The 15,041-nt window shown below is 30.1% G+C and overlaps 6 protein-coding genes across 12 annotated transcripts; 2 read left to right on the top strand and 4 right to left on the bottom strand.

The window, feature by feature from the left end:
- Window positions 1-22: 22 nt before the first annotated feature.
- On the bottom strand, window positions 23-3,054 carry LOC132911738 (stabilizer of axonemal microtubules 1-like). 2 transcript variants are annotated; one of them, XM_060968615.1, is made up of 5 exons: window positions 2,289-3,054; window positions 1,898-2,218; window positions 1,355-1,607; window positions 742-1,013; window positions 23-401 (listed from the first exon to the last, which is right to left on the bottom strand). In XM_060968615.1, the coding sequence occupies exons 1-5, from the start codon at window positions 2,432-2,434 to the stop codon at window positions 140-142; spliced, it is 1,254 nt and encodes a 417-aa protein (XP_060824598.1). In that variant the 5' UTR covers window positions 2,435-3,054; the 3' UTR covers window positions 23-139. The 2 variants fall into 2 exon arrangements, with proteins under 2 accessions (XP_060824598.1, XP_060824599.1); XM_060968616.1 differs by having other exon boundaries at window positions 1,898-2,240; window positions 2,289-2,418.
- Window positions 3,055-3,481: 427 nt separating this feature from the next.
- Window positions 3,482-6,051, bottom strand: LOC132911734 (phosphatidylinositol 4-kinase type 2-alpha). The gene is made up of 6 exons (XM_060968608.1): window positions 5,303-6,051; window positions 5,111-5,229; window positions 4,513-5,005; window positions 4,170-4,435; window positions 3,940-4,079; window positions 3,482-3,865 (listed from the first exon to the last, which is right to left on the bottom strand). The coding sequence occupies exons 1-6, from the start codon at window positions 5,589-5,591 to the stop codon at window positions 3,772-3,774; spliced, it is 1,401 nt and encodes a 466-aa protein (XP_060824591.1). The 5' UTR covers window positions 5,592-6,051; the 3' UTR covers window positions 3,482-3,771.
- Window positions 6,052-6,402: 351 nt separating this feature from the next.
- On the top strand, window positions 6,403-9,639 carry LOC132911732 (exonuclease 3'-5' domain-containing protein 2). The gene is made up of 7 exons (XM_060968603.1): window positions 6,403-7,203; window positions 7,603-7,744; window positions 7,822-8,121; window positions 8,201-8,325; window positions 8,398-8,810; window positions 8,898-9,271; window positions 9,353-9,639. The coding sequence occupies exons 1-7, from the start codon at window positions 6,968-6,970 to the stop codon at window positions 9,551-9,553; spliced, it is 1,791 nt and encodes a 596-aa protein (XP_060824586.1). The 5' UTR covers window positions 6,403-6,967; the 3' UTR covers window positions 9,554-9,639.
- Window positions 9,640-9,808: 169 nt separating this feature from the next.
- On the bottom strand, window positions 9,809-10,713 carry LOC132911746 (mitochondrial import inner membrane translocase subunit Tim16). Its single transcript, XM_060968628.1, has one exon. It carries the CDS (start codon window positions 10,369-10,371, stop codon window positions 9,970-9,972), a length of 402 nt encoding a protein of 133 aa, XP_060824611.1. The 5' UTR covers window positions 10,372-10,713; the 3' UTR covers window positions 9,809-9,969.
- Window positions 10,714-10,848: 135 nt separating this feature from the next.
- On the bottom strand, window positions 10,849-13,382 carry LOC132911740 (protein farnesyltransferase subunit beta). Of its 4 annotated transcripts, none has more exons than XM_060968621.1 (7): window positions 13,253-13,382; window positions 12,505-12,621; window positions 12,296-12,415; window positions 11,979-12,217; window positions 11,578-11,878; window positions 11,261-11,502; window positions 10,849-11,198 (listed from the first exon to the last, which is right to left on the bottom strand). In XM_060968621.1, the coding sequence occupies exons 2-7, from the start codon at window positions 12,616-12,618 to the stop codon at window positions 11,009-11,011; spliced, it is 1,206 nt and encodes a 401-aa protein (XP_060824604.1). In that variant the 5' UTR covers window positions 12,619-12,621; window positions 13,253-13,382; the 3' UTR covers window positions 10,849-11,008. The 4 variants fall into 4 exon arrangements, with proteins under 4 accessions (XP_060824604.1, XP_060824603.1, XP_060824601.1 ...); XM_060968620.1 differs by lacking the exon at window positions 13,253-13,382 and adding an exon at window positions 12,941-13,045; XM_060968618.1 differs by lacking the exon at window positions 13,253-13,382 and adding an exon at window positions 12,878-13,017.
- On the top strand, window positions 12,998-14,855 carry LOC132911733 (uncharacterized). 3 transcript variants are annotated; one of them, XM_060968605.1, is made up of 2 exons: window positions 13,138-13,324; window positions 13,436-14,855. In XM_060968605.1, exons 1-2 carry the CDS (start codon window positions 13,200-13,202, stop codon window positions 14,748-14,750), a joined length of 1,440 nt encoding a protein of 479 aa, XP_060824588.1. In that variant the 5' UTR covers window positions 13,138-13,199; the 3' UTR covers window positions 14,751-14,855. The 3 variants fall into 3 exon arrangements, with proteins under 3 accessions (XP_060824587.1, XP_060824588.1, XP_060824590.1); XM_060968607.1 differs by having other exon boundaries at window positions 13,237-13,324; window positions 14,080-14,855; XM_060968604.1 differs by having other exon boundaries at window positions 12,998-14,855.
- The last annotated feature ends 186 nt before the right edge of the window (window positions 14,856-15,041 follow it).

Consider the following 15,041-nt stretch of genomic DNA (forward strand, 5'->3'; position numbering starts at 1 on the left):
TTTTATTCAAATTTCAAACAATTTAATATTTTTTCCTCTAAATATTTATTATAATATACGATAGAAATGTATATATGGGAAAATAGAGAAGTTATACAGAAGTTTTGTTACTCAGATTGCAACTATTTTTATTCGTATTTCATTCACACGTCACAGTTTCACATATTTGTGCTGGGAGATTGTCGTATTTGAAATCCAAACATTCGCAATTAGCTGGCATGCAAGTATCTTCGTAATATCCGGGTGCAGGATAACTGACTTGATAAATAGTATCAGCACACATAGGATCTGAAGGTGGTTGATATTTTTCTTTAGATGCCCATGGTATATGTTCCTTGGGAAGTGGAGTCCAAGACTGATACGATAGTTTGTTTATAGTGTCATATTCAATTTTTTCAGATCTAACAGTTTAGTAAAAAGTATGTTGGTTAGTCAAGTTGGTCAAGAAATTATTGCGCAATATGTTATAATATTAGATTGCTGGATAAGTTCTGTTCGCTAAGAATACATATATAATTAATGACAATTACAATTTATAACATTCATCTATGTGCATATAGCATTATGTCTCTTTTATAAAGAAAAAAGAACTTATTAAATTGTTTTGCGGTCTCAAAGTTGTTTCTTTTTTCTTAAACTTCTTTCAATTTTGGAATGAATATAATAAATATCCTTTAACTTTGGAGCAGAAGTGTATACAACAACCCAATATGCCTGGCTAATAAGAAATGTCTGATCTACCTCTGATACTGAACGACAGGTTTAAAGCTTTTAACCCACTCTACTTGTCCAGGTTTCGCGTAAGATAGTTTCGTTGTAGTTCTGTCGTCAATAGGTGTATCCGGGCTTCGAAGATTATCACATGGAATAACGAGATCCGGTCGTAACGTAATTTTTTCCACAAAATCGCAACGGTTGGTAGTTTCGGATTGCATTAGACCATCGCCTATCATGTTTCTGCTTCGAGGTAATATCGGCAAACGTCTTTCGCTTTGGACCGGTAGATAACTCAACTGTAGGAGAATTAATATAAAAGAAAATAAAGAGTAGAGTAATAAGAGATGCACAGGAAGAAATGGTGGCAAATGCTATTAATAAATTAAGGATTGTTAGAATAGACAGTTTCATTTTTCAGTAATTTAAATAAACTAACTCAAAATCAAAGCATGTCTTGATATATACTATAAATTAATAGTCAACTAATATTTGTAATAATAAATTTTTGAACTTCTGAATATGAAAGCTTTAAATATGTAATCTATAACTTTCTTTCTTTTCCAATAAATATAATTTAAATATTGAAATTGTCTTCTTTTTGCTGTGATGTCTTCAGATGTTACAGAAACACATTTACTTTGCTTGTTGTATCTGTTGAAATTTTGCCATCAGGTTTCGAGATAGCATTGCAAGGAATAACAGGTTCCACTCGTTCAATGATAGCCGATTGCAAATAGCTTTGTTTATAAATAGTATCTGAGTGAAATTCACCACCGATAGGAAAGACATTGGCAGCAGTCGGCCGTACAGGTTTCTCCATGCATGGCTCTTCGTTCTTTAAGAAACTTTCAGAGTACGTTGTCTTTCCGCACATAGCAACATCTGGAGCTCTATAAACGTTATAGTAAAAACATCCCGTTGGTTTATCTATTTAAATCGAATAAGCCACAGGGTTTAATTATGGCAATCAATATTTTTAAGATGTCTAAGGAGGTAGTAAAACAGATGTTTAATACAAAAATAAAGAAACGAGTTTTGTAACATAAGACTAGTTGACAGCATATTATATTTTAGTAAATACTATAATATTGTATTTTAATAAAAGTCCTCTCTTGTAAGACATAAAAAATATGACTTTCATATCTTTCCCCTGTGGTATTCAAATGTAATACATATATACTGGTAGATTGGTTTCTGCTGCCAGGAGTACGTATCTCTTTCTGGAATGTGAACAGGTTGATAACTTAACTTCTGTGTAGTATCAGTAAGAATCGGTTCACTAGGTGGATAGTAAATCGCTATGGGTTTAAAGTTCAATGTCGGTTCCGTACAGCCTGGGTCTGTATAAGAAAGTTTCGCTGTGGTACTAGCATCCAGCTTGCCAGAACTTAAACGAATGTTCCCACAAGGTATTATAATTTCTGGTTTGTCCACATATTTACGCGGGTAATCCTGACGAATTGTGGTAACAGACTCCATTCGACCAGATCCGATCATCGGCCTAACACATCAGAGAATGACATCTAACAGATTTCTTAATTTCATTCGTTTCAATTCTTTAAACTCATTACCTTTGCCTGGGTATGATTGGTTTTGTTTTAGGAATACTCCCAATATGTTTGTAACTCAATTGAGTAGTCGTTTCACCGAGAAATCGAGCATCGGATTTAGTGAGAGTAGGTTTGGGTCGGATAGGTTGAGATCGGCTGCGTCGCATTTCCGCATGATCCACGTTTAAATATGATAAGTGATATGTGGTATTATTTTCGAATAATTTTGAAGGAGGCTTATACGTTCTCACAGGAGCGAATGACTTTGCTCGAGACGGTTGCACGTATTTTCTTGTGCACTAGATATGCACGATATTAAATCACTCATTTTATCAGTCGGAAATTATAATAGAAAAATTAGTGGGTTCGTTACTTTAATGTCACAGGGGCATTCTGCTGATTTCTGGCATGGTAGTTGAAACTGCTTCTTTGTATTCTGTATCTCCACTACTTCCATTTTGTACTTAATATTATTACATATAGTTAATAACAATCAAAAACTATTTCCCTTTTTATGAATAAGATAGAAAGATGTGTTTATAGTCAATAAATTTAGAGTCTCAAAAGATTCGTAACATATAAAGTATAACAATATAAAACAATAAAAGTGCAGCTGCGAACACGAATCTCTACATTCCGTTTTATGACTTAAGTGACATACAATTTGGAGAGGCAAACTTCGAAGTTACTGTTATGTCATCGTTATTTAAATGAAAACAAAATAAAGCCAATGATAAAATCGATTGTGTCGATGATCGATTTGTATACTCAAATCACTGTAATGGTAAGAATAAAAATATTTGTTGATATTTTATAGACCGAAATGATTTACTAATAATAACTGTAATAGAAATTTCTGTCTTAGCTACTAATAGAAAATTTATTTTCTCGTACGTATCGGATAAAAATATAATATGAATATGTAGAATGTTTATTTTAAACAATAAGAATATGTCTTTTTGCTATTTTAGATCACAGTTAATTTTTAAGATTAGATAAATGTTCCTTTTCAACAGCATCTAGCGAAAATGCTTGCAAATCGATGTGTTTTCAACACAATAGTACATGGAAGACATAGAAAACATACAATGCAATTACGTGTAATTGATCACGTTTCATTTTAAGGGGATGTCATGTATATCCGTAGTCGTAAAACAGTGCCTACATTCGTTTTATCATTTGTCTCACATTTCCACGAAGCATATCGAAAAACATTGTGTTAACATTATATATATTTACTGTATACAATATAATCATACTATGATTCGAATTAATATAGTCGAATTAAAAGAAAATGGTATAAACACAAGATAAATTAAATGTAATTGTCGATAAATCTACGCGGACCGTAGATTAGAAACTAGCGTTTGAAAGAAGAGGTAGTAATGCGTGATAAAATTAAGAGAGACAGCACAAATAATAAGATGCGATATTTGTAATGCATCGAATAATTCTTCTCAGTTGACACAGGGCTAATGCTATTTTTCAAGCATTCAAGATCTTTTTAACACCAAGAGAAGAAAGGGCTTTTATTCTGGAAGCGCTGTGTAAATGTATCAGAGAATGAGAATAGTCTTGGTGCTCCGTTTCCCTTGGCCCTGTAAAATAACATTGGTAAGACCAAATTTTATTTATATATCTTCTTGTAATTTATAGAAAATAGGTAAAATACTTTTCAACGATCACAGCAGGCATTTGTACCAACTGCACAGGGCTTTTGGCATCCTTTAAAGCTTGTTGTAAGTTCAAGATTTGACCGCGCATTACGCTCATTTGTTTATCAAAATGAGGTCGATCGAAACCTTTATCTTGCTATAAGAATAAATGTGTTTTACTGTAGAGTTATGATTGTAAAATACTATATATGTTTATATAAAATAATCGCCATTTTATACGACTTACTTTAAATAATTGATATAAATCGTCACAAAGATCTTGTACAAAATTTTGATCCGAAAGTTGTGGTAATACAAGTTCTCGCGTTACATCGCTGAATGGTTGTTTCGCTTGACTTAACCATGCCCAGTGATACGGATAAGCACGCCATGAATCGGGATGTTTAAAGGGAAAAGCCAAACCATTATCTATAGCGGCTATTTTTACTTCACCCTGTTCTGATCCGTTTTTTCCTTTACTATTATCGTATTTAATTAACCAATTATCATTACCTTAAAAAAGTCAGTGTGTCATTAAATAGTTTAGCTTTAAATATAAAAATAAAAAAATCTTACGAAATGTTAAATACCTCTGTCAGTATTTCTAATTATATAGTCCAAAATAACTAAGCGTTCGAATTGAAGTTGAAATTCTCTACTAAGACGTGGTGATAAAGGTTCATTTTCCCATCGCCTTAACCAGTAATCAGCATCCTTGTAACCATCTACAAAAACTTGAAAAGAACCAACTTTCGGTGGCAAACCAATACGATTGAAATGAGATCCCACTGTAGGAAACTGGTCCATGATAGCTTGCTTCATACGAGCTTTTTGACGGTCTAAGCGTGGGTAGTTAAATGTTTTACTGACAAGTTTGACTACTCTAGTATTTGGAACTATACCCAGACCCAATTTACGGTCAACTAAACTTGCACCCGCCTCACTGAGGTACCCTTGATTTGGAATTAAACAACTTCTCCCAAAACAACACGGACAACAAAGTTTATGCATCCATTTTGTCCATTTTGGATTTAATCTTCCATAAGGTTCTTCATCCTTTGGCTTAAAAACACCTATTATTTTCTATAAGACAAAATGTCTTGTTATTGTTATAAAGTTATGATTCTGAATTGTTGATATTATTAAATAGATTGTAATTTTTAAATGTAAAATGAAGTTATACCTTACCCCTGTGGGATTTTTTACAAAGTAACTGCCACTAGAACCTTGGTATATCCTTTCGGGGGAAATTCCATTGTCTATTGCCAATTCAGCCTGCCATACTAACTCGGAGAATTGTGGATCATCTATAAGATATAACAGATTTGACTAGAGATAAAGAATTAGGAGATAAATCTGTTAGAATAGATATTAACAAACCAGGGAAACGATTAAAAGTGACATCCAGCTCCAGTCGACCAAGGAGAGGCTGGCTCTCCCGGTCCATCCCAGGGGAATCAATGGCTATGGTTTGTTCGTTGCTCAGATTGGGAACAAATTCAACGTCTGGTATTAGTTCTGAACACTCATTTACTGGTAAACAATTGTTAGATGTGATTGAAAGATCTACCAATGCATCAGTTTCCACTAAGGCAGAAGTATTAGTATTGTTCTGGCTATGATATTCTCGATAAGGCACGTGTAATTGCCGTTGTTCGGAGTCGCTCATTACAACCGAATCTGCTAGTTATTTGGCAGATCCCTTTATCACCCGTTTGTTTAAAAAATCGTTTGCACAAATAATCCTATCTATTTCCCCATATTCCTTTCCCACCTGTCAATGATGCAAACGATCGAACTCGCGTTTAACAAGTATTTTCGCAATTACAAATTTTAAAGCGATCATTGCGTCATTAAAATAACAACTCTGAATTATTATAAATTTATTAACTTATGAGAATAGCCATAGAATAAAGGCATATGTTTATGATGTTTAGGGGAACACTGTGTAACTAATTAATATCTACGATTCGTCATTCCAGCAGACGATATCAGCTGATAGGATTAACGCCATACTTAATTTTTTCTATACTGTTGTGTATGTTCGCATGTAGATATAAATTATAGTTTTCCATTTATACAGAAAATACATATTTGATTATATAGATATATTCGTCATATTCTGTCTACATAAATTTGTCCACACAAAGTGAATATAATCAATCGTATTTTATAGTCTTCTTTCAAATCAGATATAGTAAATAATAATAAAGTTGCCATATAATTTTAAATAAATATTACACTTTGTTAATACATTTTATTTATATATGCATACCATGAAGTTGAAAAGTATGAAACTTAAAAGTTTCTTTAAAGATGCATAGAAGAAACTTAAATTTTGTAGATACAATTAAAATTCTAAAAAATGTATGATGTTATTTATAAAATCTCATTTTATTTTTAGTTTATATAATAAACAATGTTAACGGATAAAATTATAAAACATAATATATACATAGAATTCATCACAAAAATTGTCTAGAAAGTCACATCAACCAATCAGTATATAGAACGGTCTATCGAAATATAAACAAGGAAGATAACGTTAGAATAATAGTCGTGTGTGATATTCGTATCCGTGTACTTACGTGAGCCGGTGCTCTAGTAGCTTCGGTTTCCCTTGAATCTCGTCTGGTTATTAACTTATTCTTTCTTAATTAAGATCGTGATGTGCCTTTTGCGTACTTACTTAATTATTTTGTATAATTCAATAACTCGTGCATTGATTACGCGGAACTTTTCATCTTTATCGTTATTCCTCTACCGGTCGTCATGATTTATAATTCTTATAGCTCAATTAGATAACAAATTTAATTAACATAATTTATTTAAAATATTTAATTACCAATTATCAATGTAAATATTTATATCTTAAAAAAGTTATATATGTGTTTACATACACATATATACATATATATACATCTACATATGTGTATATATATATGTACATACATACATAAATATACATAAAGGAGGGAAAATAAATTGTACATACGAAATTTTAATTCTAATTCTCTCAAAAATAAAAGTTTATCTGTGCAATTAATGCATCCTGTAAGAGGCAACATGTTTCTCGTATGCGTAACTGTGGGCCTTGTACTTTTGGCCTCCAAATACCACAAAAATGTCTTTCGAAGTGTTAGACATCTCTGTCAATCTATAAACAGTAAAAGTTGTAAACAAAATGATAGTAAGAAGAAAGATATTAAAATCACATTGGACAAAATCATTTTAGCTGATACTCCAGAAAAATGTGATTATGCTATTCAACGTATTCATTGGTAAGATGTACAATTGTTTTTATCTTAATATTAAATTACATATTCTAAATGCTATATATAGAAAGTATACACTAGGGCTCTATTTACATTTTTTCTTGTATACCTAACTATGGACTTTTAGAATGTTATTTATGTTGACATATATTTTTTTAATTACTTACTTGTTATCCTTCAATAAGTTCCTGCTATTTAAGAATGTTAGAGTATATTCATATATTTTAATTATACATATATCTTTTTACAATAATAATTTTTGTTTGATAATGGTCTAAGTATATGATTAGGATTTTTATACATTTTATGACAATACATAATTAAAAGTATAGAAATGTAACTTTAAACATCTTCATTATTATTATTCATTTGTTTATCTTGAAATAAATATCTTTTGTGTTAAAGCAACTTGTCTAATGATGTGCTGGGTTTTGATTGTGAATGGGTCAATGAAGGATCTGTTTCTTTACTTCAACTTGCTACATTTAATGGAGTATGTGGCCTTTTTCGCATTGGCAAAATTGGATATATTCCTCAAAAATTGAAAGTATGTAATATTTCACAAATTTAAATCAATATGTAAATTAAATGGTTATGTAAATAATATGACAAACATTTTTTTAGGATTTACTAGCTAATAAAGATATTCTTAAAGTAGGAGTTGCTTCATACGAGGATGGACAGAAGATATTAGCAGATTATGGTTGTAGAGTTAGCAGTACAATTGATTTAAGGACATTAGCAGCACGAGTAAAGTTACCAAGTCCACAAAGTTTAGCTGCAATGAGTTTGCAATATTTAGGCATGGAAATGGATAAATTAATAGAAATTAGGTGCAGCGATTGGGATGCTGGCACTCTTACTGACGAGCAAGTAGCATATGCTGCTTGTGATGCAATTGCATCTGTTCTTATTTATGACCAAGTAAAATATAATCTATAATGCATTTTAAATAATTTCATTGCAGAAAAATGTATCTAATAACTTATTTCATATTTTATAGATTACGCAGAAAATGAAGGAGAAGTATTCTTTGTGGGAAATCTTAAAAAATTATATAAAAAGTATATGTAATAAAAATCTAAATATGCATTTTCATTGTATACCTAATGATGTAATTGATACGAGGTAATATGTTTAATATATCAAATACATTTATTTTATAAATATATCAAATATTAAAAATATTTTGAATTTCAGGTTCAAGGCTCAACATGAACACACAACTATTAATAAAAAAAACACAGAAAATAATCATTTTGGCAAGATTGATAGAAATTACAAAACAAATAATAACACTATACGTAAAAATAATGTACCTACAAGAAATAAACCATTATATCATAATTGTTACTTACAAGCACCAGATGGAGAAATATTATGTACATGTGATCGTAAAAAAGCAGAATGGTATCTTACAAAAGGATTAGGAGAAGTAATTGAAAAGGAACCACTTACCGTCAGGTTAAAATTTGAACCTTCTGGGCGAGCTTTGGGACAGGTTGGACAGTATTACACACAAATTAAAATCAATCAGTGTGTGGTTTGTGGAACATCAGATAAGTTTATTAGAAAAAACGTTGTACCTCGAGAATATCGTAAATATTTTCCATGTAAGTTAAATTTCTTTTAAATAAAATTTTATTTAAACTCTACATATAGTAAAATGCGTTATTAATAAGTTTCCAAATATTTTCTAGTGGTGATGAAAGCACATCAATCTCACGATATATTATTATTATGTCCATCTTGTCATGAAATAAGCAATTATCATGATCTGCAGCTCAGAAGAAAGCTAGCAGACATGTGCGACGCACCTTTAGTTGGTCCATTGACACATATACGTAATAAAACTGTAAATAATTCAAGGAGGTTACATTCAGCTGTTAAAGCTTTAAGAGAAAGAACAACTTTGCCTGATGCACGACGCAAAGATTTAGAACATTATATTTTAGAATGTACAAATGAGAAACAAGTTACACCAATTTTGCTTGATGTATTAAACAAAAAATTAGAGAACACAATATCAGTACCCGATCCTGATCAACCTAAATGTCAACCTCATGGTTTAAAGGTATCATTAATGAATGATAGACACTAAACATTTACTATGTTCTTTTGTTCTATAAAAAAAATTACAAATTTTATTTTTCAGGTTGTTCAATATTTTCATAAAAGGGAAGGGGGTTTAGTAGAATTGGAACGTATGTGGAGGGAACATTTTCTTCTGACTATGAAGCCAAAATATCTACCAAATCTATGGTCTGTTCATCACAATCAAGAAAGATTAATTATTCATCAATCACAGAACAGAATTAAAGCAGAAGATGCAAAGGTAGCTGGTTTGGCATACTGAATTTTTAATATTATGTACCTAAAGGACTCGTATAAGAGCGAGTACTTGTATTAAAAGACTGTTACATAAATTTATATCTCTGGTTATGTGCATATATTTATATATATATATGTATATACATATTATTTATATATTTACATCAACACACATGTACATAAGAATCAATAATGTTTTTCCTTTTCTACCTTACTTTGATGAATAAGATTGGTTGCAATTTGTAAAAACCTTTAATTTGTAAAAAACAGAGACTTGTGATACTTTAAATAACGTTTTATTTTATTTCAACATTTTAACCAATACTAAGATATAAGTATACCAATTTTGTTAGTAGATGTTCCATATTATTTATTGGTGACTAAAGTGTCATTACATTTATATATACAGACTTCAAAGGTATATCAATTAAATTTCTAGTATCATAGGTTTTTTGAAGCATTTTGTTGCTTAGAATTACTGTTCGGAGGAGGAGTCTTCATAGTTTTTAGTTCTTCGTCAATACGTTCTTTAGCACGTACAATTTTTGACTGAATATAAAAAGAACCACCTTTCGATCTATCATTAACTTCCATAAGATGTTTATAGTTACGTTCAATAGCTTCTACTTCATTCACTCGTTCAACATTCAAAATTTGTAGTGCTTCTTCCAAAGAAATACCAGTCTTATAATTGGCTGCAACGTGTTGAGTACCTCGTGCTCCACCACCTGTTTTATGTGCAGCAGCTTGACTTGCTGCAATTTCTTGTCGTAATGCACGTGTAAATGCTTTAACAACGACTTGTGTGCCCATTATAATTATTTGTACTAAGTGTTTTGCCATAACCTCTTCCCTCTTATTGAAAATAGTTGTCAAAATAATTTGCAGTATATTTTTCTTTTGCGGTTTAGCTTTCAGAAAATATTTATACTAAACAAAATTCGTTTTTTATGATATTCAAATAGTAATATCACTGTTTTCAAATTTTTACGATGGTTTCTTTATATAACTTATTTGTTGCACGTCTCATACTCGTATTGCACCATTTTAAAACGCACATGTACTATATAGAAATACATATATTACTCTAATATTACTGATTGTCTGTACATGAAGTTTCTAATTTAAAAAATGATGTCTATATTACAGTATCAAACAAATTCGTAGAATGCTAACTTTACATAAAGATGCAATATATATTAGATAGATAGGCTGTTTTCGTTTGCAGAGAACGTGTGAGGTTATAATTAAAGACATCAACAAAATAATGTTAATTAAGTTTTGGTTAATATTGGAATTAAAAAATCGTTAATTCAATAATTTATAATTATTATTACTTTTATTATTCAATAATCTTATATTTACAATCTGTTGGTCAATTTTTATGTGAAATAAAGTAAAATCTGTCTTTGAACTTCTTACTAAGATGAAATAAAAGTATTTATATTCTATCAATTTATTTTGAATATTATATGTATGCTCAGTCAGGTATCGGCAGCGTATTAAAATATTTCAATGCATTAATTGCACAAGAATTTTCTAAATTATACAAAGGATGAATTATTTTGACTAAATTTAAAGTAGGCGATCCAATGATCAATGGCAATGGGGAATTCTGTGCAATTGACAGTCCACTAAGTGCGTAACATGTATGATACACATCTTGACTTCTGAAATAAATATAATAATTTATAAAATTGCTTTTACAATAAGTAATAGTAGTGTTTCATACTTTCCAGGCTTGTCTACAAGACTCCCATGAGGATGTTGGCAGCAGATTAATAAATATTCTTGTAAGGCCTCTTGATTAAACAACCAATATGCGGAATTAAATACTTTGTTCTCCATACTTAAAATTGTATGAATCAGTGGAAAGGCTCCACCTTGCCAAAATGAATAACAGCCATCTACTAGTTTCTCTGTGCGCCCCTGGAATCCACCTTCCAAACGCATTTGTTTGTTTACTATCCACCTCTGAAAATAAATAGATATGAAGAATGGCTCTTTTAATGTATACGTATTATAAAATTCACTATATCAGCTGAATACCAGAAATGATTTCAAACAACAGAAGTGAGGTTTTCCAAGAAGCATAAGTGCTGCTAACCCACAAAATCCATATCCTCCATGAGCTTCCATGCCAGGAGAACCACCAAAACCACCTTCCCATGTTTGACATTTAGCTATCCAACTTTCACTTTCCTTAAATATTTCAGGAGTATATACATTTGTCAGTTTTGCTACAGAAAGAGCACAATATATTCCTCTTATATCTGTTTCTCCATCTTTATGTAGACTGAAAGAACCATCTTCTCCATGTAAAGATGCTAAAAATTGTTTAAGTCCTTTTCTAAAATCAATACACAAAATCTTACAAATAGAATTTTTATAGCGAAGTCTCTTAAAATGTGCACTTTCGATCACTATGTTCATTTCTTTTACGTATGTACCTATCAATTACTTGATAAGCTTGAGGAGTACCAATAGTACATAAAGCATTTATTGCTGCATATGTAGAGGCTAAATGAGGATGCTGCCCTGGACCTCCTCCAAAGCCTCCTTCTGGTGATTGACATTTGGCCAAAAAACCAATAATTTTTGAATATTCATCATATTCTAAACGTTCTCCTAGGATTTGAAGAGAATGTAGACTCCAATAACAGAGCCACGGTCTGCTAGAATCTAAACACTACGAAAAAATATATGTAACAATTTTAAGTCTAATTAAAACATAGATTGCTAATAAATACAATTTAGATATTCTTACCTGGTAAGCTTCAGTAAGATGAAACAAAGATTTTTTTAAGAACTGAATATGTTTCTGTCTTGTTAAAACAGGTTCATTACTTAATTTATATAATTTCAGTATATCATTTTCAACACGATCCTAAACTCAAAATATTAAGGAATATTAGCAATACAGGAAAAGAAAGGTATATCTGTTAGGTAATTAATTTATTAATATTGAAAGCATACTTGTCGTATTGAACTTGTTGTTTGGTATCCTTCATCATCCTGTTTTTGTTTTAATATCTCGGCGTAAGTTCTAATGTGTGGTTCATCACATTCACTAATTTTTGAATTCCACATGATCTATGAAACACGTGGATATATTGTATTAACAATTGAAAGAAATAAATCATGTATTAAAATAAAGATATATATATAAAACGAAGATTGTACTACGAGATTTTAAAGGAAAGACGGCAAAAAAGATGGGTCTTTTGTCATCGCTTTAAATGATAAAATGCTGCTTCTTAGTAAAACTTTGAATTTCAAGTAAAATTTCTTCGAATTGAATAATGTTGTAAGAATTATATCACTTTCACGTTGATTGTATAATAATTACTTCAAGACTCAAAATAAGGAGAAGGTTAAAATTTCTCTGACAGTAACTAATTAGAAGTTGTACCAGATACGTAAATGATTAAAATGTAAGAAGAAAGCTTTAGTTATTAAACTTGTCGTGTGATGGTGCGCTTTGTCTCTAGGAGAATTAACCTATTTGAACATTTCTTCTTAATTTGTAATTTTTATACAAGTAAAAATGTCAGAAGCATTTTTGTTATAAAATATTATTTACACGTATATTGCTAGATTGATATTATTGCGTAATAAAAAGAAAAATAACACATGGTGTTTAGCACATATCGAGAACTGCAATAATAATAATGCGTATTACGACAGATACTAATTTTTTATCAAAAAATTTTGTTATTCATACATTTTACGATGAAAGGACTTGTTTTTGCTGGAATCAAGATAAACTTATAATATTTCCATATACAAATAATGAGTACGTATTTGTTAAAGTATTAACAGCTCCAGCTCCAATAAAAACTATACAATGTTTTACTGGTCGAATTTTTTTAATTTGCATTCCACACGGCATTTACAAACTTTCAAGGGATCGAGAATTTGCTGTTCTAAGTAAAAGTGCGATTGGAATGGGTACTGTTTTTCATGAAGTATTGATACCGAGAAATGAGTATCTTTATTTGGATAATAAGCGAGAAATGACAAATAAACTGCTATTTAAGCTTTCTTCCCAAGAAACTAATTCCAGTCAACTGTATGTTTATCCATTAAATGTGGATAGCATTGTAGAATATTTTATGAAAACTTTAACAAATAATGATTCTACTGTAAAAAATTTATGCATAATTGCAGATGGACTAAAACTTTTAATGCTAATCAACGAAAATGTAAAAATAATACATAGCAGTATTTATTCCATTAGTAATATAATACCTGTACGAAAGAGTTCCAAAATTGCAGCATTACTTCTTACTACAAATACAAATGTTATTATTTTAATGCATTCAAAAGATAATGTGCTTGTCTTTGAAACAATTTATATAAGAACACAGATACAAGCCATTTGCGCTGGTTTTAACCAATCCCTAGAAGATATATTATGGATTGTTTATTCATATGAATCTAAATTATATTATGTAAAGAAACAATTACTAATCGATAATATTTATCAAGTAAAAGTCGAAGATAAAAGCTTTGTTTGTTTACAATCATATGATTCTAATATAATTTTAGGTTTGACAGAAGATAATCAATTAATAGAGTTTCCTATAAGTACAGTAGAAAGAACACTGTCAATGGAAAATAATACTTTTATTAATCTTCACTTCAATATGTTAGATGGTGTGTCACTTATAATGGATAAGATTTATAAAAGTACTCAAGAATTACAAACTTTAAATGAAATATTAACAGCAGAAAAGGATAAATTAAAAAGAATAAATTTATATGCACATAAAGACAAGATACACTTATGTCCAAAAATGATGATAAATTTTATAGCAAATCAGATGTTTTTATCAGCAAATTTTCATGATATCCTGCCAAAAAATAGTTGGATCGTCCTTAATGTAAAATTGGGATATCGAAATCTGTTTTGTATGAAGAAAATAGTAGGTCGGGAGACTATAGTTGATATTTATATACCTGAAAATTTAATGGCAGATACATCACAAATTGCAATAGATTTAATAGCTTTTAGAGATAAAAGATATCCTTGGTGTCTAATAAGGAATTATGTAATCAGTGATTATGTGGAAAGAAGAAAGAAGAAAAAGAGGTTGAATGTCGATTTTATAAATTCTAAAATTGCCATACTTAAAACTTGTATACAAGAAGGAAACATTAATATGAAAAAATTATCTGAAATTAAGAAAAGTGTAAGAAAAGAATTTAGTGATATGTAAATTTTAACAACATACAAAACGAACGTTTTTTTTTTAATTTGACATTTACATTATATTTTTATAATATAAATTTATATAAGAAATAGGGGTTGAATATATAGGAAACCAACAAAAAATATCGAATGCATTTGAAAACAAAACTGTATCTTTATTTTGCGAATATAATAATATATATATAATGATAAATATTTGACTCTTTTTTTTGGATACACATTTTTATCGACATGCTTTTCATCAATTCTATAATTATACAATATAGATTATACAATGTTGCTGAAACTATGTGCAATG

Source organism: Bombus pascuorum, chromosome 11 (assembly GCF_905332965.1).
Source record: "Bombus pascuorum chromosome 11, iyBomPasc1.1, whole genome shotgun sequence".
Classification (NCBI taxonomy): Eukaryota; Metazoa; Arthropoda; class Insecta; order Hymenoptera; family Apidae; genus Bombus; species Bombus pascuorum.

Coding starts and splice junctions, on each gene's coding strand:
- LOC132911738 (XM_060968615.1), bottom strand. CDS start 2,434: ATGCGACGCAGCCGATCTCAACCTATCCGACCCAAACCTACTCTCACT. Junction 1,608..1,897: donor CAGCAGAAACCAATCTACCA/GTATATATGTAT, acceptor TAACGTTTATAG/AGCTCCAGATGTTGCTATGT. Junction 402..741: donor CCTGTCGTTCAGTATCAGAG/GTAGATCAGACA, acceptor CTAAACTGTTAG/ATCTGAAAAAATTGAATATG.
- LOC132911734 (XM_060968608.1), bottom strand. CDS start 5,591: ATGAGCGACTCCGAACAACGGCAATTACACGTGCCTTATCGAGAATAT. Junction 4,080..4,169: donor ATTTATATCAATTATTTAAA/GTAAGTCGTATA, acceptor TTATTCTTATAG/CAAGATAAAGGTTTCGATCG. Junction 3,866..3,939: donor CCTGCTGTGATCGTTGAAAA/GTATTTTACCTA, acceptor GTTATTTTACAG/GGCCAAGGGAAACGGAGCAC.
- LOC132911732 (XM_060968603.1), top strand. CDS start 6,968: ATGCATCCTGTAAGAGGCAACATGTTTCTCGTATGCGTAACTGTGGGC. Junction 8,811..8,897: donor ATATCGTAAATATTTTCCAT/GTAAGTTAAATT, acceptor AATATTTTCTAG/TGGTGATGAAAGCACATCAA. Junction 9,272..9,352: donor GTCAACCTCATGGTTTAAAG/GTATCATTAATG, acceptor TTTATTTTTCAG/GTTGTTCAATATTTTCATAA.
- LOC132911746 (XM_060968628.1), bottom strand. CDS start 10,371: ATGGCAAAACACTTAGTACAAATAATTATAATGGGCACACAAGTCGTT.
- LOC132911740 (XM_060968621.1), bottom strand. CDS start 12,618: ATGTGGAATTCAAAAATTAGTGAATGTGATGAACCACACATTAGAACT. Junction 12,416..12,504: donor CAACAAGTTCAATACGACAA/GTATGCTTTCAA, acceptor TTTTGAGTTTAG/GATCGTGTTGAAAATGATAT. Junction 12,218..12,295: donor ATCTTACTGAAGCTTACCAG/GTAAGAATATCT, acceptor ATTTTTTCGTAG/TGTTTAGATTCTAGCAGACC.
- LOC132911733 (XM_060968604.1), top strand. CDS start 13,200: ATGCGTATTACGACAGATACTAATTTTTTATCAAAAAATTTTGTTATT.